The sequence below is a fragment of the Scyliorhinus torazame genome, chromosome 2 (assembly GCF_047496885.1).
Source record: "Scyliorhinus torazame isolate Kashiwa2021f chromosome 2, sScyTor2.1, whole genome shotgun sequence".
NCBI lineage: Eukaryota > Metazoa > Chordata > Chondrichthyes > Carcharhiniformes > Scyliorhinidae > Scyliorhinus > Scyliorhinus torazame.
The window spans coordinates 290,872,998-290,898,968 of NC_092708.1; the positions used below are offsets into that span (position 1 = coordinate 290,872,998).

At 46.6% G+C, this 25,971-nt stretch overlaps 1 protein-coding gene across 5 annotated transcripts in view; it reads right to left on the minus strand.

Annotated features, from left to right (window-relative positions):
• Window positions 1-25,971, minus strand: part of heatr5a (HEAT repeat containing 5a) — a 344,658-nt gene that overhangs the window by 219,238 nt on the left and 99,449 nt on the right. For all 5 annotated transcript variants that reach the window (XM_072488316.1, XM_072488279.1, XM_072488289.1 and 2 more), the window contains 3 exons: window positions 18,664-18,816; window positions 6,246-6,345; window positions 5,604-5,713 (listed from right to left, as the gene is read on the minus strand). In XM_072488316.1, the coding sequence (XP_072344417.1) occupies window positions 5,604-5,713; window positions 6,246-6,345; window positions 18,664-18,816 (363 nt within the window). The remainder of the gene's footprint in view (window positions 1-5,603; window positions 5,714-6,245; window positions 6,346-18,663; window positions 18,817-25,971) is intronic.

The following is a 25,971-nucleotide window of genomic DNA, read 5'->3' on the forward strand; positions in this document are numbered from 1 at the left end:
TAACTAAGGAAGTAGAGAAGGTTTTACATTAAGGAGTGGGGACAAGGGATCAAATTTGGGAAGATCTGGCAAAGCAAAGAGGAGAGATGAGGCAAAAGAGAAAGGTATTAGTATGAAAAATGAAACAGACCATGACATAAAGGGGCAGAGAGTGCAAATCTGACAGCAAGTATCAGATGTGACTAGAGGTTATAAAAATAATCAAAAGGATAAAACTAAAGGCTCACTATCTGAATGCAGGAAGCATTCAAAACGAAACAGATGAACTGAGAACGCACATAAAAATAAACAAGTACTATTTGATAGCTACTACAGAGACATGGTTGTAGGAGGAGATGGATTGGGACTTGAATATTGAAGGTCAGAAGAAGTTTAGCAAGTACAGGAAGCTGGGAAAAAGTGGTGGCAGGCTCAGTTAGTTAATGAAGATATTAGCACAATAGAGAAGGACGACCCAATTTCAGGAAACCAGAATGTGGAAATGGTTTGGGCAAAATGAGAAATGGTAAAGGCATTGGTGGGAGACATGTACAGAAATTAACCACATGGTATGGTGGAGCATAAAGGAAGAAATAATGGAAGCTTGTCAGAAAGGTGCCGCGATAATCATGGGAGTTTTTAAATCTACAAAGAGACTGGAAAAGTCAGGTGGGCAAAGCTAGCCTAGATGAAGGGTTCATAATGTTTCTGGGATAATTTGAAATTAGATTTAGATTTGTCACTTGCACTGAGGTAGTGAAAAGTATTGTACTGCATATAGTCCAGGCAGATTGCTCCATACACAAAATCATTGACATAAATATATTAACACAAGACATCAGGTGAAGCATACGGAATATAATGCTACAACTGAAATGAAATGAATGAAATGAAAATCGCTTATTGTCACAAGTAGGCTTCAAATGAAGTTACTGTGAAAAGCCCCTAGTCGCCACATTCTGGCGCCTGTTCGGGGAGGCTGTTACGGGAATCGAACCGTGCTGCTGGCCTGCTTTCAAAGCCAGCGATTTAGCCCTGTGCTAAACAGCCCCTGAGTAGAGACTATGTGTAGAAAGATCAGTTCAGTCCATAAGCAGACCATTCAGGAGTCCTGCAACAGCGAGGAAGAAGCTGTTTTTGCAACTATTGGTGAGTGTTCCCAAACTTTTGTATCAAGTCAGATGGAAGAGGTGGAAGAGAGAATAACCCAGGTGGGAGGGGTCTTTGATTATACTGCCCGCTTTCCCAAGGCAGCGGGAGGTGCAGACAGAGTCAATGGATGGCTCGCGTGATGGACTGGGCAGTGTTCACGACTCTCTGTAGTTTCTTATGGTCTTGGACTGAGCAATCGCCATACCAGGCTGTGATGCAGCCAGATAGGATGCTTTCTACGGTACATCTATAAAAATTGGTAATTGTGGACATGTCACATTTCCTTAAATTCCTGAGGACACTATGTTCAGGAGCCAATCAGAGAGCAGGCTATACTAGACCAGGTATTGTGTAATGAGATGGGATTAATTAATGTTCTCGTACTGAAGGAGCTCCTAAGTATCCATGACCATAACATGATTGAATTGTATATCCAGTTTGAGGGAGAGAGGAGTGGGTCCAGTTTTTAAACTTAAATAAGGGCAAATAGTAGGGCGTGAAAGCAGAGCTGGACAAAGTGAACTGGCAAATTAGATTCAGGGATAGATCAATAAAGATGCAGTGGAAGATATTTAAGGGGATATTTCAGAACACACAGGATAGCAACATTCCAACAAATAAGAAAAAGTCCAGGGAATGGACACACCACACCATCCATGGTTAACTAGAAAAGGTTAAAGCTGGTATCAAACTTAAACAAAAAGCATAGATGGAAGGTCAGAAGATTGGACAGAATACAAGGAACAGCAAAGGATGAATAAAATAATGAGGGGGCAGCACGGTGGTGCAGTGGGTTAGCACTGCGGCCTCACGGCGCCGAGGTCACAGGTTCGATCCCGCCTCTGGGTCACTGTCCGTGTGGAGTTTACACATTCTCCCCGTATTTGCGTGGGTTTCACTCCCAGAACCCAAAAATGTGCAAGCTAGGTGAATTGGCCACGCTAAATTGTCCCTTAATTGGAAAAAATGAATTGGGTACTGTAAAAAAAAATTTAAATAATAATAATGAGGGAAAAAATTAGAGTACAAGTGAAAGCTAGCCAGGAATATAGCAGATAGTAAGAGGTTCCAGACATATTTAAAAAAGAAACGAGTTAGCTAAGTGAGCGTTGTCCTATAGAAAGTGACTTTGGAGAAATAATAACGGAAGACAGGTAAACGGCAGTTGAATTTAACAGGTATTTTGCATCGGTCTTCACTGCAGAGGATACAATCAACATTCCGGAAGCAGCTATAAACCAGTAAATGGAAGGGAGGGAGGAACTCTGTAAAATTACATTCATGAGCAGCACGGTAGCAGTGGTCAGTACTGCTGCCTCACAGCGCCAGGGACCTGGGTTCGATTTCAGCCGTGGGCGACTGTCTGTGTTGAGTTTTGTCTGTGTTGAGTTTGCACGTTCTCCCTTTGTCTGCGTGGGTTTCCTCTGGGTGCTCCAGTGTTGTCCCACAGTCCAAATCTATGCAGGTGGGATTACTGAGATGGGCGGGGTAGTGGGCTTAGGGTCGAGACCCACATGTGGGTGTCGGAAGAGTCGTGGAGCGATCGGTTGTGGTGTGTTCCCGATTGCGAGAAGTTCCCAACTGCAGCGACCGGCTTTTAAGAATGCCGGTCTCGGCAGTCCCCGATTGGTTACGATGTTTGTGGGGGCGGGCAGCGCGAGGTTGGCCTGTGTGCTGGTCACCGCGCGCAGAGTGGTGGGGGGTGGGGGGGATGGGGGGGGGAAAAGAGAAAGAATGGGCTGACGGGCGTCCACATGAACACGATGCTAACATTGATGGCCCCAGCTTGGAGCTCCGCTCTATTGCTTGCCCGATGCGCGCTGCTGGGCTCATCCCCCGCCACCGATCGGCCGTATGCAACCTGCGGCTACTTGGTCAATCCGTTCAACAGCCAGCACAACGTCCGTTTGCACTCCCACGACAGGAAGTACTGGTCGGGAAGTGGTCTGTGACTGGGGTGGCTACAGTGAGAGAAAGCCAGGCCAGGTTTCTCGGAATACTGATTAACCGAGGCCAGTCAATAGGTCTGACATATTTGAACTCTGAAAGAAACCTACAGTCATCACTTTGTGTCAACATTCTCTGGAAACAAGGAAGTAAGTGCTTTTTGTGAGACTGGAGCAGGAGGTTACTTGGATGTTTTGATAGTGCAATGCAGTGGAACCAGTAAGAAATAGTGTGACGTTGTGCGAGTGTGACAAGTTACTTCATCTCCTCTAAAGTTGCAGTTTGTAAAGTGAAAATAAGATTGCACTTTTTTCTATAATTGGTTAATTTCTAAAGAAATGGGAATATATTTAAAACAAAGTTTGTGTGTAAATGTAAGGATGCACATGTTCAACTGAAGTGGTTTTAATTTTTAGCAGTAAAAAGTCATAAATTTGGAAAAATTTGGTATTAGAAATCGTGTTTAAAAGTTAAGAAAAGAATGCCGGCCGTGACCGGCCTTTAAATATGAACGATGAGTCTTTCCGCCAGAGGGAGCAGCAGAGAGAAGGTCATGCGCCCTACACGTCAATGCTTTGGGTGCAAAATCATAAGAGGTGAGATTCCTCAATTTTGTAGCTGCCAATAAGCAAGCAACAGGATGTGTGAAGAACTGAAGATGGGTCATTTTGTAATAAGGTAGAGAGGGCCAGAGATACAAACAAACAAGATCTCATAACTAAATATGCTAGAGAGAGCTTCTCAGGAGAGTCCACGGGAGGACAAGGCAGTGCTGGTGTGAGCTGTATCCCGAGCTCCACGGCCTCTGGTGAACGAACAATTAAGAAGAAACTGAAATCGTGAACAAAGCAGTATGAAGATGATTTCTTGAGGTATGGCACTAATTGTGCCAATGCAAATCAGGATGCAAAGCCCATGTGTGTTGTATGCAGGGAAGTACTAACAAATGAACCTCAAAACTTCAAAGAGATTTGAAGACCAAGCATGGCGAGTTCGAGGACAAAACACTTGATTTTTTTCAAAGCATGCAGCAAGAACTTAAATCGAGAGCTGAAGTCCTTAGCAGAAATGTAACACTGAATGGCGAAGCAAGAGAGATCGTGAGGACCAAGCAGGCCCACCTGCCACATTAAAGGTAAGCAATAATGGTGTGTCGCGAAGTTCGGCCGGCGTGGGTCGCGAACGTCAGCCGGCATGTCTCGCGAACAAATCCTTTTGCACTGTAGAGATTCTGTGTTCTAAGTGGTACTGAGTAAATTTTTGGAGCCGCAGGCTGCCAAGTGCCCAGGTCCTGATGAACTTCTTGCTAGGGTCTTGAAAGAAGCGGCAAGTGAGATGCATTGGTTTTAATTTTCCAAAAATCCTTAGATTCGGGGAAGATAGCAACTGTAACTCTGTTACTCAACAGAAGGGAGCCATAAAGTGAAAAGAGCATGGGGGCGGCACGGTGGTGGTGGTTAGCACTGCTGCCCACGGCGCCAAGATCCCAGGTTTGATCCCGGCCCTGGGTCACTGTACGTGTGGAGTTTGCACATTCTCCCTGTTCTCTGCGTGGGTCTCACTCCCCCATCCCAAAGATGTGCGGGGTAGGTGGATTGGCCATGCTAAATTGCCCCTTAATTGGAAAATAAATAATTGGAAACTCTAAATTTATTTCTATTCTCTGGCCCTGTGCATTTGTAAGTTGTAAAAAATACATATAAAAGTTGTTTCTGTCAAATCTGAACTAAACTGCATTGGTGTGCAACCAAAAGGCAAGAGGTTGGATTTATACAGATCTAAAATTGCAATATCTTCACTTTCATAAGTTGCATATGAGAACATTTATCATGTTCTTGTTCTAAGTGCATTATTTTGCTACTCTTTGGTCTGTTTATATCTTGGTAACTGCAACACACATATTAGTAACTGAGTAATTTGTCACAGAACTTAACTGTCATTGCTTGAGTGCAGTAGCTACAGAATGACAGCTTTTCTGATTAAACCCTATAGGAGGATTTGGACGGGCAAGAACAGATGATGACACATGCCTGTGTCAAATATCTCCGCAGACATGGGGAGAATGTGCAAACTCCACAGGCAGTTACCCAAGGCCAGAATTGAACCTGGAACCCTGGCACTATGCCACCGTGCCGCCCCATGATGAGGAATCTATGAGGAATTCTTAATTGAAGAACATTTCTACCTACCCAAAATTGGACACCATGCAAACAGGAGAAATCTGAGGGATTTTTAATTGATGAACATTTCTACCTACACAAAATTGGACACCAGGCAAACAGGCTGACAATTTAGAAACAAAGGAGGGAGACAAGAGGTGGTGAGGTAGAGCTGGGCATAACCAGGGTCCACTTGGAAACTAACTTGACTGTGGATGATATCCATAAAATAAATATATTTTTTAAAAGCCCACAGGAAAAGGGAAAGAAACATTTCAATACAGCTTGAGCCCACAAAAAAAATCTTACAACCGTAAGTGTACATCTGTTATTAGAAATTGAAATTATTAAATCCATCAGACCCACCTTCATAGGTCTTGGGTGGCAGCAGAGCCAGAATCTCATACAACCGTTGCCTAAACACTACTGAAGCACTCTTCAAAGAAACTCCATAGGATTTGTTAAGTGCAGGCAGTCTAAAAAATATATGTATTTATCACCTTAAGACATAAAGCAAATTATTGCAGAGAGAAGGTTTATATAAATTGTTATTTATTTTACACTTTCAGCTACATGCATTTCAGCCATCAAAAACAATGCTTAAACCTCATTCCAGGCCCATTGAAAAAGAGCTATCCACAAAAATCAATGATACAAGCAGAAAGCCTAAAACCTGGATTTGGGCGAACATTAGTAGAATTTTAACAAATATTTCTTGACACTGGCAGAAATTTGTACACGATGTACCAAAGAAGCCCATTATGAAAATTAACCAACAGCAACTTTTTCTTGGAGGAGGAAGGAAATTTTTTGCTGCAATTAGAAATGTTAATTTTATCCTTTACCACAACAGGCTTATATTTTAAATCAATGATTTACAAACCATAAATAAAAATTAATCAACTGCAATTAAACAACATCCTTCTACAAATCTTTACTAGCAAAGGAATCCATATAACTGTTAGAAAAATACTGACTCCTCAAATGACTGGCTGTTATACAACTTACTTTGTTGATAAAGCCACAGCGAAAGTAAGCAGTGGAAGGAGCCTCTCAATTACATCATCAGTCAACAAATCTCCGCAATGCAACACAAAGCTTTTCATTGCTGAGAAAAAGAAATCAATACAAAATTAACTTAATTGTCCGAAGAATATTTTTGTTTCAAACTCCACTCAAAAATATGGAGTTGTGAAAATATTATCACAACAAAAACATTTTTAAAAAACAAGGTGCTATCCATGATTTAAATTGTATCAATATTCTGCAACTCAAATGCATCGTGAATCTTAATGGTTTTGAGCTGCTGAGATACAGGATGTGCATTTACAGCTTCGCTCTGTATTTCAGCAAAAACATATTTTATTGAAGTCAGTACTCTGAAACAAAAGGCACAAGAGTAAACAGAGCAAATAAATGAGATGTGTCACCTTTCATAAATTCATAAGATATAGGAGCAGAATTAGGCCATTCAGCCCATCAAGTCTGATATGTTCCTCATCAGTTACCTACAATGCTACAGACCAAGATTGCACAATCAGCCAGAGCATCTCCTCCCTAGAACAAATGAGCAGGAGGACGTAATTTAGCCTCCTGAGCCTAAATATCCTCAATGTGATCATGGCTGATCACAACATGGCCTGAACTCCACTGTCCTGCCCGTTCTCCATAACCCTACAACACATTACCAATTAAAAATCTGTTGAACTCCTCCTTAAATTTACTCACTGTCCCTGCATCCACTGCACTGAGGTAGTGAATCCCAGATACACGACCGTTTGGGAGAAGTATTTTCTCCTCAAGTCTGTTTTAAATTTGCTACCTCTTATTCCAAGATTATGTCCTTTCATTTTAGAATGCCCCCACAAGGGGATGTATCTGCTTCACGTTTACTTTATCCATACCTTTTAGCATCTTGAATACCTTGATTAAATCTCCCCTCATTCTTCTAAACTCTAAAGAGCACAGGCCTGAACTGCTCAATCTCTCCTCATACGACAAACCCCTCATCTCTGGAATCAATCTAGTGAACCTCCTCTGAACTGCCCCCAATGCCTCTACATCTTTCCTCAAATAAGGGGACCAAAACTGTGCACAATACTCCAGGTGTGGTCTTACCAGTGCCTTTTATAGTTGCAACAACATTTCCTTACCTTTATACTCAATTCCTTTTGCCGTAAATGCCAACATTCCATTTGCTTTCCTTATTATCTGCTACACCTGCATGCTCGTTTTCTTTGGCTCATGCGCAAGGTCACCCAGATACCTCTGCATCGGAGCACCCCGAAGTCTCTCCCCATTTAGATAAGCCGTCTTTACATTTTTTCGCCCAAAATGCATGACCTCACACTTATCCACATTAAACTCCATCTACCATATTTTAGCCCACTCTCCTAACTTTTTTTTCTATAAACTTAAAGTACCCCATTTTTTTCCAATTAAGGGGCAATTTAGCGTGGCCAATCCACCTAGCCTGCACATCATTGGGTTGTGGGAACGAAACCCACGCAAACACAGGGAGAATGTGCAAACTCCAGACAGACAGTGACCCAGAGCCGATATCAAACTGGAACATCGGCGCCATGAGGCAGCAGTGCTACCCACTGCGCCACCATGCTGCCCCCCACTCTCCTAACCTATCTATATCAATTTGTAAGGTTCTTATTTCCTCATTGCAATTTACTGTCCCACCTATTTTTGTCATCTGCAAATTTGGCTAGAGAACCTTCTATCCCAGTATCCGAGTCGTTAATATAGATTGTGAATAGCTGGGGCCCTGTAGCACCCCACTAGTTACATCTTGCCATCCAGAAAAAGACCCATTTATCTCAAGTGTCGCCTGTCCGTCAGCTAGTCTTCTGTCCAAGCTAATAAATTACCCCATATCCCATGTGATCTCACCTTGTGAATTAACCTTCTGTGCGGCACCTTATCAAACGCCTTCCGGAAGTCCAGATATCTGTAGGTAGATATCTGGAGTATTCACAGGATATCTACAGGATCCCCATTCTCCACTTTGCTTGTTACATCTTCGAAGAACTCAAGCAAATTACACATCTTCGAAGAACTCAGGCAAATTAGCCAAACCCTGATTTGCCCCTCATAAAACCATGCTGACTCTGATGGATAGCGCTTTGGCTTTCCAAATGTCCTGATATTACATCCTTGATAATTGATTCTAACAATTTTCCAACAACAGATGTTAAACTAACTGGTCTGTAATTTCCCACATTCTGCCTCCCTCCTTTTTTGAACATTAGCATTTTTCCAATCCACTGGAACCCTTCCCATGTCCAGGGAATTTTGGATTATAATAACCAATGGATACACTATCTCTGCTGTCACTTCCTTTAACACCCTGGGATGTGGGCCTTCAGGCCTTGGGCTCTTGTCTGCCCCCAATCCCAAGAGTTTGTTGAGTCCCGTTTCCCTATTGATGCTGATTGTTCCAAGTTCCACCCTTTCTATTACATATGAATGGCTCTTTCCTATAGGAATGGTACCAGTGCCCTCCACCGTGAAAACTGAGGCAAAGTATTGATTTAGCATCTTTGCCATTTCTGTGTTCCCCACTATTAACTCACCGGTTTCATCTTCCAAGGGGCCAACATTCACCTCAGCAACTCTCTTCCCTTCTGTATGCCTGTAGAAGCTTTTGCTATCCTTTTTCATATTCTGTGCTCGTTTTGTTTTGTAATTTGCCTTAGCGATTTTTAATCCTTTTTTAGCATCCCTTTGTTTATGTTTGAAAGTTTCCCAATCTTCCAGCCTGCCACTGGCCTTTGCAATATGATATAATTAAGTTTTTGTCTTTATAATGTCCTTGACCTCCTTGTTTAGTCATGGATGTTTTTTTTAAACCTCTTTTACCATCTTTCTTCCTCACTGGGATATATTTCAGTTGTGAGGAATTGAATGTCTCCTTAAATAACTGCCATCACTCATCAGCTGTCCTACTTTTTAAGCCTTCCTGCCCAGTCGATTCAGGCCAAATCTGTCCTCAAGCCTACGTAATTTTCTTTGTTTAATTCCAGAACACTAGTGTGGGACTCCACTTTCTCACCCCCAAACTGAATCTTGAATTCTACCATACTATGGTCACTACTCCCTAGTGGATCCATAACTAGGAGGTCATTAATTAATCCCTCCTCATTACAGAATACCAAATCGAGAGTAGCCTCCTCCCTGGTTGGTTCCAGGGAACAATCTCTAATGCATTCAATGAACTCTGCCTCCAGGCTACACTTGCAAAATTGATCCCTCAAGTCTTTGTGCATATTAAAATCACCCATTATTATTGCTGTACCTTTCTTGCAAGCCCCCAGTATTTCCTGGTTTATACCGTACCACACTGTAGAACTACTGTTTGGGGACCTATAGATTACTCCTACCAAGGACTTCTTCCCTTTGTTATTTCTTATTTCTACCCAGACTGATTCCACATCTTGATCTCCAGTGCTTAAGTAATTTCTCATTACAGCACTGATCCTTTCCTCACCAGCTGGTTAATGAGCTCAACAGCTGGCTTGCAATGCAGAACAAGGCCAGCAGCGCGGGTTCAATTCCCGTAATGGCTTCCCCGAACAGGTGCTGGAATGTGGCAACTAGGGGCTTTTCACAGTAACTTCATTGAAGCCTACTTGTGACAATAAGCGATTATTTTTTTTTTATTAAATATTTTATTGAAAATTTTTGGTCAACCAACACAGTACATTGTGCATCCTTTACACAATATTATAACAACACAAATAACAATGACCTATTTTATAAACAAAAAATGAATAAATAATAAATAACAAAAATGAAAACTAGCCCGAATTGGCAACTGCCTTGTCACAAGTAACACTCTCCAAAAATATAATTTAACAGTCCAATATATAATTATCTGTAGCAACGACCTATACATACTATACAGTATATATTAACAACCCTGAGAGTCCTTCTGGTTCCTCCTCCCCCCCCCCCACCCCCCCGATCCTGGGCTGCTGCTGCTGCCTTCTTTTTCCCATTCCGTCTATCTTTCTGCGAGGTATTCGACGAACGGTTGCCACCGCCTGGTGAACCCTTGAGCCGACCCCCTTAGGAAGAACTTAATCCGCTCTAGCTTTATAAACCCCGCCATGTCATTTATCCAGGTCTCCACCCCCGGGGGCTTGGCTTCTTTCCACATTAGCAATATCCTGCGCCGGGCTACTAGGGATGCAAAGGCCAAAACATCGGCCTCTCTCGTCTCCTGCACTCCCGGCTCTTGTGCAACCCCAAATATAGCCAACCCCCAGCTTGGTTCGACCCGGACTCCTACTACTTTTGAAAGCACCTTTGTCACCCCCATCCAAAACCCCTGTAGTGCCGGGCATGACCAAAACATATGGGTATGATTCGCTGGGCTTCTCGAGCACCTCGCACACCTATCCTCCACCCCAAAGAATTTACTGAGCCGTGCTCCAGTCATATGTGCCCTGTGTAATACCTTAAACTGAATCAGGCTTAGCCTGGCACACGAGGACGACGAGTTTACCCTGCTTAGGGCATCTGCCCACAGCCCCTCCTCGATCTTCTACCCCAGCTCTTCTTCCCATTTCCCTTTTAGTTCATCTACCATAGTCTCCCCTTCGTCCCTCATTTCCCTATATATATCTGACACCTTACCATCCCCCACCCATGTCTTTGAGATCACTCTGTCCTGCACCTCTTGTGTCGGGAGCTGCGGGAATTCCCTCACCTGTTGCCTCGCAAAAGCCCTCAGTTGCATATACCTGAATGCATTCCCTTGGGGCAACCCATATTTCTCGGTCAGCGCTCCCAGACTCGCGAACTTCCCATCCACAAACAGATCTTTCAGTTGCGTTATTCCTGCTCTTTGCCACATTCCATATCCCCCATCCATTCCCCCCGGGGCAAACCTATGGTTGTTTCTTATCGGGGACCCCCCCCAAGGCTCCAGTCTTTCCCCTATGCCGTCTCCACTGTCCCCAAATCTTCAGTGTAGCCACCACCACCGGGCTTGTGGTGTAGTTCCTCAGTGAGAACGGCAATGGGGCTGTCACCATAGCCTGTAGGCTAGTCCCCCTACAGGACGCCCTCTCTAATCTCTTCCACGCCGCTCCCTCCTCCTCTCCCATCCACTTACTCACCATTGAAATATTAGCGGCCCAATAATACTCACTTAGGCTCGGTAGTGCCAGCCCCCCCCTATCCCTGCTACGCTGTAAGAATCCCTTCCTCACTCTCGGGGTCTTCCCGGCCCACACAAAACCCATGATGCTCTTTTCAATCCTTTTAAAAAAAGCCTTCGTAATCACCACCGGGAGGCACTGAAACACAAAGAGGAATCTCGGGAGGACCACCATCTTAACCGCCTGCACCCTCCCTGCCATTGACAGGGATACCATATCCCATCTCTTGAAATCCTCCTCCATCTGTTCCACCAACCGCGTTAAATTTAACCTATGCAATGTGCCCCAATTCTTGGCTATCTGGATCCCCAGGTAACGAAAGTCCCTTGTTACCTTCCTCAACGGTAGGTCCTCTATTTCTCTACTCTGCTCCCCTGGATGCACCACAAACAACTCACTTTTCCCCATGTTCAATTTATACCCTGAAAAATCCCCAAACTCCCCAAGTATCCGCATTATTTCTGGCATCCCCTCCGCCGGGTCCGCCACATATAGTAGCAAATCGTCCGCATACAAAGATACCCGGTGCTCTTCTCCTCCCCTAAGTACTCCCCTCCACTTCTTGGAACCCCTCAACGCTATCGCCAGGGGCTCAATCGCCAGTGCAAACAATAATGGGGACAGAGGGCATCCCTGCCTTGTCCCTCTATGGAGCCGAAAATATGCAGATCCCCGTCCATTCGTGACCACGCTCGCCACTGGGGCCCTATACAACAGCTGCACCCATCTAACATACCCCTCTCCAAAACCAAATCTCCTCAACACCTCCCACAAATAATCCCACTCCACTCTATCAAATGCTTTCTCGGCATCCATCGCCACTACTATCTCCATTTCTCCCTCTGGTGGGGCCATCATCATTACCCCTAACAACCTCCGTATATTCGTGTTCAGCTGTCTCCCCTTCACAAACCCAGTTTGGTCCTCGTGGACCACCCCCGGGACACATTCCTCTATTCTCATTGCCATTACCTTGGCCAGGACCTTGGCATCTACATTTAGGAGGGAAATAGGTCTATAGGACCCGCATTGTAGCGGGTCCTTTTCCTTCTTTAAGAGAAGCGATATCGTTGCTTCAGACATAGTCGGGGGCAGTTGTCCCCTTTCCTTTGCCTCATTAAAGGTCCTCGTCAGTACCGGGGCGAGCAAGTCCACATATTTTCTATAGAATTCGACTGGGAATCCATCCGGTCCCGGGGCCTTTCCCGCCTGCATGCTCCTAATTCCTTTCACCACTTCTTCTACCTCGATCTGTGCTCCCAGTCCCACCCTTTCCTGCTTTTCCACCTTGGGAAATTCCAGCCGATCCAAGAAGCCCATCATTCTCTCCCTCCCATCCGGGGGTTGAGCTTCATATAATTTTTTATAAAATGTCTTGAACACTCCATTCACTCTCTCCGCTCCCCGCTCCATCTCTCCTTCCTCATCCCTCACTCCCCCTATTTCCCTCGTTGCTCCCCTTTTCCTCAATTGGTGTGCCAGCAACCTGCTCGCCTTCTCCCCATATTCGTACTGTACACCCTGTGCCTTCCTCCATTGTGCCTCTGCAGTGCCTGTAGTCAGCAAGTCAAATTCTACATGTAGCCTTTGCCTTTCCCTGTACAGTCCCTCCTCCGGTGCTTCCGCATATTGTCTGTCCACCCTCAAAAGTTCTTGCAGCAACCGCTCCCGTTCCTTACTCTCCTGCTTCCCTTTATGTGCCCTTATTGATATCAGCTCCCCTCTAACCACCGCCTTCAACGCCTCCCAGACCACTCCCACCTGGACCTCCCCATTATCATTGAGTTCCAAGTACTTTTCAATGCACCCCCCTCACCCTTAGACACACCCCCTCATCTGCCATTAGTCCCATGTCCATTCTCCAGGGTGGGCGCCCTCCTGTTTCCTCCCCTATCTCCAAGTCAACCCAGTGTGGAGCGTGATCCGAAATGGCTATAGCCGTATACTCCGTTCCCCTCACCTTCGGGATCAATGCCCTACCCAGCACAAAAAAGTCTATTCGCGAGTAGACTTTATGGACATAGGAGAAAAACGAGAACTCCTTACTCCTAGGTCTGCTAAATCTCCACGGATCTACACCTCCCATCTGCTCCATAAAATCTTTAAGTACCTTGGCTGCTGCCGGCCTCCTTCCAGTCCTGGACTTCGACCTATCCAACCCTGGTTCCAACACCGTATTAAAATCTCCCCCCATTATCAGCTTTCCCATCTCTAGGTCCGGAATGCGTCCTAGCATCCGCCTCATAAAATTGGCATCATCCCAGTTCGGGGCATATACGTTTACCAAAACCACCGTCTCCCCCTGTAGTTTGCCACTCACCATCACGTATCTGCCCCCGTTATCCGCCACTATAGTCTTTGCCTCGAAAATTACCCGCTTCCCCACTAATATAGTCACCCCCCTGTTTTTCGCATCTAGCCCCGAATGGAACACCTGCCCCACCCATCCTTTGCGTAGCCTAACCTGGTCTATCAGTTTCAGGTGCGTTTCCTGTAACAAAACCACATCTGCCTTAAGTTTCTTAAGGTGTGCGAGTACCCGTGCCCTCTTTATCGGCCCGTTCAGCCCTCTCACGTTCCACGTGATCAGCCGAGTTGGGGGGCTTCCTACCCCCTCCCCTTGTCGATTAGCCATCACCTTTTTCCAGCTCCTCACCCGGTTCCCACGCAGCTGTATCTCCCCCAGGCGGTGCCCCCCCGCCCATCCTCTCCCATACCAGCTCCCCCCTCTCCCCAGCAGCAGCAACCCAGTAATTCCCCCCTCCCACCCCCCCCCGCTAGATCCCCCGCTAGCGTAATTACTCCCCCCATGTTGCTCCCAGAAGTCAGCAAACTCTGGCTGACCTCGGCTTCCCCCCGTGACCTCGGCTCGCACCGTGCGACGCCCCCTCCTTCCTGCTTCTCTATTCCCGCCATGATTATCATAGCGTGGGAACCAAGCCCGCGCTTCTCCCTTGGCCCCGCCCCCAATGGCCAACGCCCCATCTCCTCCACCTCCCCTCCTCCCCCCATCACCACCTGTGGGAGAGAGAAAAGTTACCACATCGCAGGATTAGTACATAAAACCCCTCTTTGCCCCCCACATTCGCCCCACCACTTTGTTCGAACGTTCTTTTTAATAACCCGCTCATTCCAGTTTTTCTTCCACAATAAAAGTCCACGCTTCATCCGCCGTCTCAAAGTAGTGGTGCCTCTCTCGATATGTGACCCACAGTCTTGCCGGTTGCAGCATTCCAAATTTTATCTTCTTTTTATGAAGCACCGCCTTGGCCCGATTAAAGCTCGCCCTCCTTCTCGCCACCTCCGCACTCCAGTCTTGATAAACGCGGATCACCGCGTTCTCCCATTTACTGCTCCGAGTTTTCTTCGCCCATCTAAGGACCATTTCCCTATCCTTAAAACGGAGGAATCTCACCACTATGGCTCTGGGAATTTCTCCTGCTCTCGGTCCTCGCGCCATCACTCGGTATGCTCCCTCCACCTCCAACGGACGCGCCGGGGCCTCCGCTCCCATTAACGAGTGCAGCATCGTGCTCACATATGCCCCGACGTCCGCTCCCTCCACACCTTCAGGAAGACCAAGAATCCTCAGGTTGTTCCTCCTTGCGTTGTTTTCCAGTGCCTCCAACCTTTCCACACATCGTTTCTGATGTGCCTCCTGCGTCTCCGTCTTCACCACCAGGCCCTGTATATCGTCCTCATTCTCGGCTGCCTTTGCCTTCACGACCCGAAGCTCCCGCTCCTGGGTCTTTTGTTCCTCCTTTAGCCCTTCGATCGCCTGTAGTATCGGGGCCAACAGCTCTTTCTTCATTTCCTTTTTGATCTCTTCCACACAGCATTTCAAGAACTCTTGTTGTTCAGGGCCCCATGTTAAACTGCCACCTTCCGACCCCATCTTGGTTTTTGCTTGCCTTCCTTGCCGCTGTTCTAAAGGATCCACTGCAATCTGGCCACTTCCCTCTCCTTTTTCCATCCGTATCCAGGGGGGATTCCCTTCTGGTTTACCGCACAGTGTTTTCAGCCGTCAAAATTGCCGTTGGGGCACCTATCAAGAGCCCAAAAGTCCGTTTCACAGGGAGCTGCCGAAACGTGCGACTCAGCTGGTCATCGCCGCACCCGGAAGTCCTCACAATAAGCGATTATTATCTGCTTCCCTATCTGCTTCAAGAAGATGACCATCATTCCTGTACCAAAAAATGCCAAGCAGCGTGCCTTAATGACTATTGGCAGTGGCTCTGACATCCATCATCATGAAGTGCTTCGAAAAGTTAGTCATGGCACGAATCAACTCCAGCCTCTCAGATTGCCTTGATCCACTACAGTTCGCCTACCGCTGCAACAGGTCCACTGCAGACGCCATCTCCATGACCCTGCACTCTACCCTGGAACACCTAGATAACAAAAACACCTCTGTCAGACTCCTATTTATCGACTACAGCTCAGCCTTCAACACCATTATTCCTACGAAACTCATCTCCCAAACTCCGTGGGCTTGGCCTCGGCTCCTCCCTCTGCGACTGGATCCTGAACTTTCTAACCCACAGGCCACAATCAGTAAGGAGAGGCAACAATACCTCCTCCACGATCATCTTCAACACCGGTGACCCACAAGGCTGTGTCCTCAGCCCCCTACTATACTCTTTGTACACCTATTACTGTGTGGCCAAATTCCCCTCCAACTCGATTTTCAAATTTGCTGATGGGTCGGATTTCAAACAATGACAAGACAGAGTACAGGAATGAGATAGAGAATCTGGTGAACTGGTGCGACGACAATAATCTCTCCCTCAATATCAACAAAACGAATGAGATTGTCATTGACTTCAGGAAGTGTAGTGGAGAACATGCCCCTATCTACATCAATGGGAACGAAGTAGAAAGGGTCGAGAGCTTCAAGTTTTTAGGTGTACAGATCACCAACAACCTGTCCTGGTCCCCCCATGTCGACACTATAGTTAAGAAAGCCCACCAATGACTCTACTTTCTCAGAAGACTAAAGAAATTTGGCATGTCAGCTACGACTCTCACCAACTTCTACAGATGCACCACAGAAAGCATTCTTTCTGATTGTATCACAGCTTGGTATGGAGCCTGTTCTGCCCAAGACCGCAGGAAACTACAAAAGGTCGTGAATGTAGGCCAGTCCATCATGCAAACCAGCCTCCCATCCATCGACTCGGTCTATAATTCCCGCTGCCTTGGAAAGGCAGCCAGCATAATTAAGGACCCTGCGCACCCCGGACATACTCTCTTCCACCTTCTTCCGTCAGGATAAAGATACCAAAGTTTGAGGTCACGTACCAACCGACTCAAGAACAGCTTCTTCCCTGCTGCCATCAGACTTCTGAATGGACCTTCCTCGTATTAAGTTGATCTTTTCTCTACACCTTGCTATAACTGTAACATTATATTCTGCAGTCTCCCCTTCCTTCCCTATGTACGGTATGCATTGTACAGCATGCAAGAAATAATACTTTTCACTGTATACTAATACATGTGACAATAATAAATCAAATCAAATATTATTAAATACTGCGTACCTGTGGACATTCAATTCCCAGACATGGTCTCCCTACAGCAATCCCTACCAAGTCATTACCGTTTGTTTCTATTTGCGCCGTTAGCTCATTATGTTTGTTACGAATGTTTCTTGAATTTAGATACAAAGCATATTGCAAAACAATTATGTGAATGTGATACAAAACAATTGCATTTGTTTTAATGTTAAATTTCCGCACTCTTCTGTAATTCCTTGGTGCATAAAGACATTCACCTGTTCTGTCCCTCACTTTTATTTTCTGATAACCATCCAGCACATTGCTAACCTGCACTCTTACCTGGGCTGGTAGAAGGGGCTGGTTTAGTACAGTGGGCTAAACAGCTGGCTTGTAATGCAGAACAATGCCAGCAGCGCGGGTTCAATTCCCCTAACAGGTCCCCTCTTTCTCAGTACTGGTGCCAATGGCCCATCAATTCAAACCCATTTCTCCCACACCAATCTTTGAGCCACACATTTCATTCCTTAATATTATTGATCCTGTGTCAATTATCTCGTGGCTAATCCGGAGATTATTACCTTTTTAGTTCTGCTTTTTAATTTAGCTCCTAGCTGTTCACACCCACTTAGCAGAACCTCTGTCCTTGTTCTACCTATGTCGTTGGTATCAATGTGGACCATGACAACTGGATCTTTACTCTCCCACTGGATCACAAAGTATCCCAAACGCATCCTGTGGACAAGGATCAATTGCTTTGCTTTGTAATGAACGAGCAGTCCTCAAATTACAGTTCGTTTTTTAAAAAAGAACCACTGACACTATAATCAATCCGTTAACCAGAAGGGATAATTTCGCGCTATCGCCATTTCAGCTTCTAGTTTTTCCCTGCCAGAAAACTACGCATCTCCCGAAGTTAATGCTGTTTTAATTAGCAAATACAACTTAAATAACAAAATGGTTTCCTTCCTTTTTCTTCTATCAAGCACAAAAAACATACACACTGTAAATGTCACTACTGTCCCTGAAGACCATAGGCTGCTCTCCCCTTTGAGAGGCGACTGACGGTGATTTAACCTCAGGGTCACCACACTTCAGGTGAGGGGCAAGGTTGAGAAGGTGGAGCCTTCATGAATAACCTGAGCCAATAGGGGAAATAACCCACGCTGTTGGCAGTGATCACGAACCAGCTGTCCAGCCGATGGAGTTAACCAACCACTTTATACAATGTGTTAGTGAAGGACTATTTTCTTCAGTTTTACATTGCAGTGCCAAATATCCTTTATTGCTCAATTTCAATTTTTGCTCATTTTATGTTTGATTATTTCAACTTGTTGCAGTTAGGATATCTTCACTTGTGTGATACAGATTCACATGATACAGATTCCACTTAGCAGTTAATTTCATTCAATAACTAGACGGGCCATGTTAAAGCGCTGCAACAGTTATTGTCTGCAAAACTGAATCATGTTGCATGAGGAGATCCATTTTTTTCTCTTCAACAAAACAAGGAACTTTTATTAACATTCTTCTAATTACTGAACAAATTAATTTGCGCGATCAAACATAAAGTCAGAATTTTTTACTTGACCAATTGCCATATTTAAGGGAAGTTTGACAATTGGCATCTTTTATGAAATTGTGTTAACTTCCTCCCCAGCTAAAAATGACTAACTGTGTTTGAAATAAGTACATCTGTGTTGCAAGACAAGGGGAATTCACAGACAAGCAGACTATTGATCACAAATATCTTACCGCAGAGAGCTCCTGCACGTTCTTCCAATGTCACCTGCCATGTGAAGCAGTCTCCACGACTCCTCTCAGTTTCCCAGTCTTTTGGGGACTGTGGGAATACACTTTTCCAAAGCAAGAGAATTCTTGGAAGATGATAGTGAACGACTGCTGGTCCTGAAATTACAAATTGATCATACAACAAAATAAGAGTCAAATTTGAAAAACTGGAAATTGCAAATAGTTCACCCATGGTGACACAGTTGTGAGCACTGCTGCCTCACAGTGCCAGGGACACAGGTTCAACTCCAACCTTGGGTGAATGACTGTGTGGAGTTTGCACGTTCTCCCAGGTGTCGGTGTGGGTTTCCTCCGGATGCTCCGGTTTCCTCCTACAGTCCAAAGACGTGCAGGTTAGGTGGATTGGCCATGCTAAATTGTCCCTTAGTTCCAAAGATATTCATGGGGTGTGGGCATCGCTGGCTGGGCATTTGCTGTGGGTCTGGAGTCACATGTAGACCAGGTAATGACAAGATTTCCTTCCCTAAAGGACATTAGTGAACCAGATTTGTTTTTATGACCATCGACAATATTTTCATGGTCACCTTTAAACTTTCAATTCCAGGTTTTTATTGAAGTCAAATTTCACCATCTGCCTTGGCAGGATTCGAACTGGGAACCCCAGAGCATAACTCTGGGTCTCTGGATTACTAGTTCGGTGGCAATACCACTAAGCCATTGCCTCCCGCTCAGTCAGGTGACGGCGATAGGGCAGGGAAGTGGGCCTCTGTAGGGTGCTCTTTCAGAGGGTCAGTGCAGACTCGATGGGCCAAATGACCTCCTTCTGCTCTGTAGGGATACTTTTACAAATACTTTAGAAGGAGGAAACAAAGAGATAAAAGATCAATTTATAAAGAGAAATGTTTGACCAAATCAATTTGACCGATGCTAAAATTTGTAATAATGTGTTGCATAACATTATGATCATGGCTGATGTTTCTACTGGACAAACCAGATCCCAGAGTTTGACAGATCCTAACTTTTATTTTTCTAAAGAAACCTTGAGGTAGGTCACTGAACAAATTCACAGGAATTGGGTGAACTTCTGACAAAAAGAATAAAATATTTATTAAACAAGAAAAAAAGTATTACATAAGACAAAAAGGTTTGAAAGATTTCAATACAATCATAAGAAAATTATTCAAATATTCCCCATTCTTTCACCCCACCTATTTACAGACAAATTCGGGAGGCAAAACAATTGATCATACTGTCTAATACTCTTGGTATTCAGGAAGCGTATGCAGTACACGTGAACCAATTAGTAATCTGTGGCCACACCACACCAATTCAACCAAAGATTCTATGGATTTCTCAATAGCCCAACTTGTCACACCGTGAGCAAACTGGTCTCGCTGAAACTGCCCTTCTCACCAGGGTTTCCAATCTCCACATTTGAAGAACCTGCCTTGGAATCTTCTCCAAAAGTCACTTCCGCTCAGACAGCTTCAACAAGAGTCAAGCTCCAGGGTTCCAATCTTGCCTTCCAAGGTTCCTTTCCCCTCGATCGTATCGTAATGCAACACCTTTCAAACATGCTTTCTGGACTTCGGTCGTGCAAAAAAACACCACTCCTCCAAAAGGGCACCTTTGCCCTTACAGCCTACAACACAGAGTCACCAACCATTGGTTGCCCTCTCGGATTTTCAGGGTTCCTCTTGAGATCACTTTGTTTCACGTCTGATTCTCACGTCCCTTTTTAATTTGGAGCCTTTTTCTCGATTTGTTTCTTTTTTTATAAATAAATTTAAAGTACCCAATTCTTTTTGTTTTCCAATTAAGGGGCAATTTACCATGGCCAATCCAGCTACCTGCACATCTTTTGGTTTGTGGGGGTGAGACAAACGCAAACACAGGGAGAATTTGCTAACTCCACACGGACAGTGACTGGGATTGAACCTGGATTCTCGCCGCCGTGAGGTAGCAGTGCTAACCACTGTGCTGCCCTTCTGTTTGTTTCTTTCAGCTTTACTGAACAGAACCTTTTTCTGATCTCCATCTTGGTCCCTTACCTGGGATGGTCTTTCTTCAGGGACCTCTTTATATTCTACTCACTGGTTTGGGAGCTTCTTCTTGTTTTGGGACCTTCTCCCAGTCCCCCTGGAACACTTGCTCGTTTATGGGACTCCGGTTCCAGGTCACCTGACCGGCAGTTTGGCCCATTTCACTTCTTTGCTTTCTTTTCTTCAGTGCAGGGCCAGTTCCCAGCCTAAAGAACTTGAAAAAGACTAACTGCGCAATGGCAGCCATTTCTTGGTTGGTGCATGCACAGGAGACCTAATTCCCACTGGGACCTGTAGTTCCAGAATGGCAACTGCCAATTCAGTTAAGTATTGAAGTTTGCTACAATAAGATGATAGCATCTTGAATTCTTGAGTGAAATGTGCACTTGTTGCATTAATCTAGTTGAAGTTACGTTAGTGAACATTTAAAAAAATACTTTTTGTATGAATACAACACATTATTTCATTTAAAACAAAAGAGTTGAGGTTTATGTACATACATTGCCAATTTCCAATCTATATGGTATTTGTTCAGACTCTCCTACGCTAACACAATTGGAGAATTGGTTCCTATGCCCGTCTGAAGAAACACAATTGACCTTTAAGGTTTCATTCCTAAACATTATGTAGTAAGAATGTGCAGGGATATCAGGACAACAGCTGAAAATGTGTCAAATGGAGGGAAAATACTATTGAGAGCACAGAGAATGAACAAGGCCGAACCTGAATGCAAAACGACCAAGAAGGAATGCAAAACCTCAAACTCTGTCGTATAAAAGATTGCGAAGAGGAAACTTAATTTCCAGCCTGCTTGACGAAGTAAAGATTAATTGCCTAAAATATGTTCTTAATGTAAATTGAAAAATAATTAAATAACAACTCTGCAATGTCACTCAAAAAAGCTGAGCTTTTACTTTTTTTAAAATATATATTTTTATTAAGAATTTTTCAATAACAATATTTTCCACCTTATAAACAACCCCCCCTCCCCCCCCGTAACAAAGAAAAGAAAAAGAACTTGCGTGGCAAGACATGAACATGGCAAGTCAATAAAATACAGAGCTTTGTACATTGGATTCTTCCCGTACGTCAGTTTCCGGATCATTCATGTGCTTTCTTGCTCGCATGCCCCCCCACAGGAACCCCCCCAAACGAACGGTGTGTCCCCCTCCCTCTGTTGCTGCTGTCCGACCTTCATCTAACGCTCCGCGAGATGATCTAGGAACGGTTGCCACCGCCTGTAGAACCCCTGCGCAGACCCTCTCAAGGCAAACTTTATCCTCTCTAACTTGATAAACCCTGCCATATCATTTATCCAGGCCTACACACTGGGGGGCTTCGCCTCCTTCCACATTAGCAAGATCCTTCGTCGGGCTACTAGGGACGCAAAGGCCAGAATGCCGGCCTCTTTCGCCTCCTGCACTCCCGGCTCGTCCACTACTCCAAATAGTGCTAGCCCCCAGCTTGGCTTGACCCGGACTTTCACCACCTTAGATATTGTTCCTGTCACTCCCCTCCAGAACCCCTCCATTGCCGGACATGACCAAAGCATATGGACATGGTTCGCCGGACTTCCTGAACACCTCCCACATCTGTCCTCCACCCCAAAGAGTCTACTCAGCCTCGCCCCCGTCATATGCGCTCTGTGAACCACCTTAAATTGTATCAGGCTAAGCCTGGCACACGAGGAAGAGGAATTAACCCTACTTAGGGCATCAGCCCATAGCCCCTCCTCAATCTCCTCCCCCAACTCCTCCTCCCATTTACCCTTCAGCTTCTCTACCAAAACCTCCCCCCTCTTCTTTCATCTCCTGGTATATCGCCGACACCTTGCCCTCTCCGACCCATACGCCTGAAATCACCCTATCCCCTGTGCCGGGAGTAGCGGCAATTCCCTCACCTGCCGCCTCACTTGCATGCACCTGAAAGCGTTTCCCGGGGGTAGCCCAAACTTCTCCTCCAGCGCCCCTAAGCTCGCAAACGTCCCGTCAATGAACAGGTCCCCATTCTTCTAATCCCTACCCGATGCCAGCTCTGAAATCCCCCGTCCATCCATCCTGGGACAAATCGATGGTTGTCTCTGATCGGGGACCACATCGAGGCTCCCGTCGCACCCCTGTGTCGTCTCCACTGCCCCCAGATCTTTAGCGTTGCCGCCACCACCGGGCTCGTGGTATACCTTGTCGGCGAGAGCGGCAGCGGTGCCGTCACCAGCGCCCCCAGGCTCGTTCCTTTGCAGGACGCCATCTCCAACCTCTTCCACGCCGCCCCTCTCCCTCCATCACCCACTTACGGATCATTGCCACGTTGGCTGCCCAATAATAACCACCCAGATTCGGCAATGCCAACCCTCCTCTATCTCTGCTACGCTCCAAGAACCCCCTCCTTACCTGCGGGATCTTGCTCGCCCACACAAATCCTGTAATGCTCCTGCTTACCCTCTTAAAAAAGGCCTTAGTAATCACAATTGGGAGGCATTGGAATACAAAAAGAAATCTCGGGAGGACCACCATTTTAACCGACTGTACCCTACCCGCCAGGGAGAGTGGCAACATGTCCCACCGTTTAAAATCCTCCTCCATCTGTTTCACCAATCGCGTCAAATTCAGTTTATGCAGGGCCCCCCCAACTCCTAGCTACCTGAATGCCCAAATATCGAAAGCTCCTTTCCACCCTCCTCAACGGTAGGTCCTCTATCCCTCTTCCCTGGTCCCCCGGATGGATCACAAAGAGCTCACTCTTTCCCACATTGAGCTTATAGCCCGAAAAGTCTCCAAACTCCCGTAGGATCTGCATTACCTCAACCATCCCCTCCACTGGATCCGTCACATACAGCAACAGGTCATCTGCATACAGCGACACTCGATGTTCCTCTCCCCCTCAAACCACCCCCTTCCATTTCCCCGACTCCCGTAACGCCATGGCCAAAGGTTCAATTGCTAATGCGAACAGCAGAGGGGACAGGGGGCACCCCTGCCTCGTCCCTCGATACAGCCGGAAATACTCCAACCTCCGCCGGTTCGTGACCACACTCGCCACCGGGGCTTTATACAGGAGCTTAACCCAACTAATAAACCCTCCCCCGAACCCAAACCTCCTCAACACTTCCCAGAGATACTCCCACTCTACCCGATCAAAGGCTTTCTCCGCGTCCATGGCTGTCACTATCTCCGCTTCTCCCTCCACCGATGACATCATTATCACATTTAAGAGCCTTCGCATATTAGTGTTTAACTGCCTACCCTTTACGAATCTCGTCTGGTCCTCGTGAATCACCCCCGGAACACAGTCCTCAATCCTCATGGCCAACATTTTTGCCAGCAACTTAGCATCTACATTAATGAGCGAGATCGGTCTATATGACCCACATTGCAGTGGGTCCTTATCCCGCTTTAAGATCAAAGAGATCGTCGCCTCCGACATTGTTGGGGGCAGGGTCCCCCCCTCCCTTGATTCATTGAAAGGTCCTTACCAGCAACGGTGATAACAGGTCTACATACTTCCTGTAGAACGCCACCGGGAACCCATCCGGCCCCGGGGCCTTCCCCGCCTGCATGCTCCCCAGTCCTTTAACCAGCTCCTCCACCCCAATTGGCGCCCCCAGACCAGCCACCTCCTGCACCTCCACCCTTGGGAACCTCAACTGATCCAAGAATCGCCCCATCCCCTCTTTTTCCCCTAGGGGCTGGGACCTATACAGTTCCTTGTAAAAGGCCTTAAAAGCCTCATTCACTTTCCCAGCACTCCGCACCGTAGTTCCCCTGCCATCTTTGACTCCACCTATTTCCCTTGCTGCCATCCTCTTACGGAGCTGGTGTGCCAGCATCCGGCTCGCCTTCTCCCCATATTCATATATCGCCCCCTGTGCCTTCCTCCACTGTGCCTCTGCCTTCCCTGTGGTCAACAGGTCGAACTCCGTCTGGAGACTTCGTCTCTCCCGGAGTAGTCCCTCATCCGGAGCCTCCCGCACACTTCCTCGTCTGCCAGCAGTCCCACATCCAACCTCCACAACGGGCGCTGGTCCCTCTCCTCCCCCAGCTCCAGCTCCACCCAGTGCGGGGCATGGTCTGAAATGGCTATGGCGGAATACTCCGTTCCCTCCACTTTCGGGATCAGTGCCCTGCCCAAAACAAAAAAATCTATCCGGGAGTAAGCCTTATGTACGTGGGAGAAAAAAGAAAATTCTTTGGCCAAAGGTCTGGCAAATCTCCACGGATCTACTCCCCCCATCTGATCCATAAACCCCCTAAGCACCTTGGCCGCAGCCGGCCTCCTCCCCGTCCTAGATCTGGAACGATCTAATGCTGGGTCCAGCACCGTGTTAAAATCCCCACCCATTATCAAGCTCCCTACCTCCAGGTCCGGAATACGCCCCAACATCCGTTTCATGAATCCAGCATCGTCCCAGTTTGGGGCATATACATTCACCAGTACCACCTCCGTCCCCTGCAACCTACCAGTCACCATCATGTATCGGCCTCCCTTGTCCGCTACTATGTTCTTGGGCTCAAATGACACCCGCTTTCCCACCAGTATTGCCACTCCTCTATTCTTCGCATCCAGCCCTGAATGGAACAACTGTCCCACCCATCCCTTCCTTAACCTGACCTGATCTGCCACCTTCAGATGTGTCTCCTGAAGCATGACCACGTCTGCCTTCAGTCCCTTTAGGTGCGCGAACACTCGGGCCCTCTTAACCGGCCCATTTAGGCCTCTCACATTCCACGTGATCAGCCGGATTGGGGGGTTACCCACCCCCCTCCCCCACCGACTAGCCATCTCCTATCTTAGGCCAGTCCCGTGCTCGCGCCTCCCACTCCCTCCAGTCCCCCAGGCGGGGACCCCCGCCCTGACCACCTCTTCCATTTTCAGTTCCCCCTCAGACAGTGCAGCAGCAACCCTAGAACCCCACCCCCCGCTAGATCCACATCTAGCACTTTTGCTCCCCCCATATTACTTCCGTGAGTCAGCTGACCTCTGCTGACCCTGGCTTCCCCCGCCTTCCCGTTGATCTCCCTGTGTGGGAGTCTCTCCTCCTCCTTACCTTCCTCCATCTCCCCCCCCCCCCCCCCCCCCCCACCATTTGGCGCGGGGAAAAAAGCCCGCGCTTTCCTGAACCAGCCCCGCCCCCTGTGGCGCAGCTCCTGTTGCGGCCATCATCCCAGTTCCCTCATCCCCGAGTCTCACCTCCCTCCAGGACCGACGCCCACATTCCCCATCATCATCATTTTGCCTACAGACAGGAAAAAAGGAAATTTTAGGAATTTTA